Genomic DNA, 870 nt, shown 5'->3' with positions numbered 1-870 from the left:
ACTGGAGAGCGCTGGGCTAATTACAGCGGGTAACCGGAGCCCAGAGCCCTCTGAATTATTGATCCCGCTGGATCCTTTCACCGTTGGCTCCTCTCCGTGCGGTGCCAACAGCTCTGGCATGGGAAGGGGCTGAGCCCATCCCTGCATCCACGTGTCGAGGGGGACATCCCAGCCCCAAGCTGAGCCCCGTGCAGACCCCAAATCCCTTCACCTTGGCAGGGACATCATTACTCCCAGGGATGCCAACAGCACCCATAAACCCTCTTTTCCCCCCAATTTTCCCCTGCCTTTAGGGACCACCACCACCAGCGTCCCGTTGACGGGCAGCCCCGAATTTCACCCGCCCGGCTTTGACACGGCCAGCTTCATCGGCGGCATCGTGCTGGTGCTGAGCGTCCAGGCCGTGGTCTTCTTCATCATCAAATTCATCAAGTCCAAGGACAGCACCTACCAGACGCTGTAAGACCCCCGCGCCCCCGGACGGGATGGAGTTGGGGTGGGGGGGACACACCCGCGCTGGCCCATGCCTGGGCCCTGCCCACCCTTGTAGCCAAAAGTGGGTGTCAGCCCCGGCGCGTGGGGCTCCGTGGGCCGTCTGGCCGTGTCCTGTCTCGCAGCTGAGTGTTGTCTCCCGTGGCTTTTCGTGCCGCTCCACGGGAGGATTTGGGAAGTGGAGGGACTCATCCCGCCCTGCCTGTCCCCTCGCCGGTGTCCGGCTGTCCTGCCGCCTCCTCTGTCTGTTGTTGCCTGGCCAGATCCTGGCTCTGAGCCCCGTGGGGTGCACGGGACCCCCACATCCACCCCCTTGAGCTGAGCCAAGTGGGGACCTGTTGCTCTTTTTCCCCCTCGCCTGGTGCCGTGGGGCGCGCC

General features: G+C 64.1%; 1 protein-coding gene across 1 annotated transcript; it reads left to right on the top strand.

Moving 5' to 3' along the window:
- Positions 1 to 293: 293 nt before the first annotated feature.
- On the top strand, positions 294 to 463 carry CD164L2 (CD164 sialomucin-like 2; the record flags this gene model as incomplete). Its single annotated transcript, XM_010160436.1, has 1 exon — positions 294 to 463. A coding segment is annotated over one exon (170 nt), but the record flags the coding sequence as incomplete, so codon positions are not given.
- Positions 464 to 870: the final 407 nt, after the last annotated feature.

This window comes from Eurypyga helias, unplaced genomic scaffold (genome assembly GCF_000690775.1).
Source record: "Eurypyga helias isolate BGI_N326 unplaced genomic scaffold, ASM69077v1 scaffold23240, whole genome shotgun sequence".
NCBI classification, from domain to species: Eukaryota; Metazoa; Chordata; class Aves; order Eurypygiformes; family Eurypygidae; genus Eurypyga; species Eurypyga helias.
The sequence above is the reverse complement of the archived record's forward strand: the minus strand, read 5'-3'. Positions and strand labels throughout refer to the sequence as shown.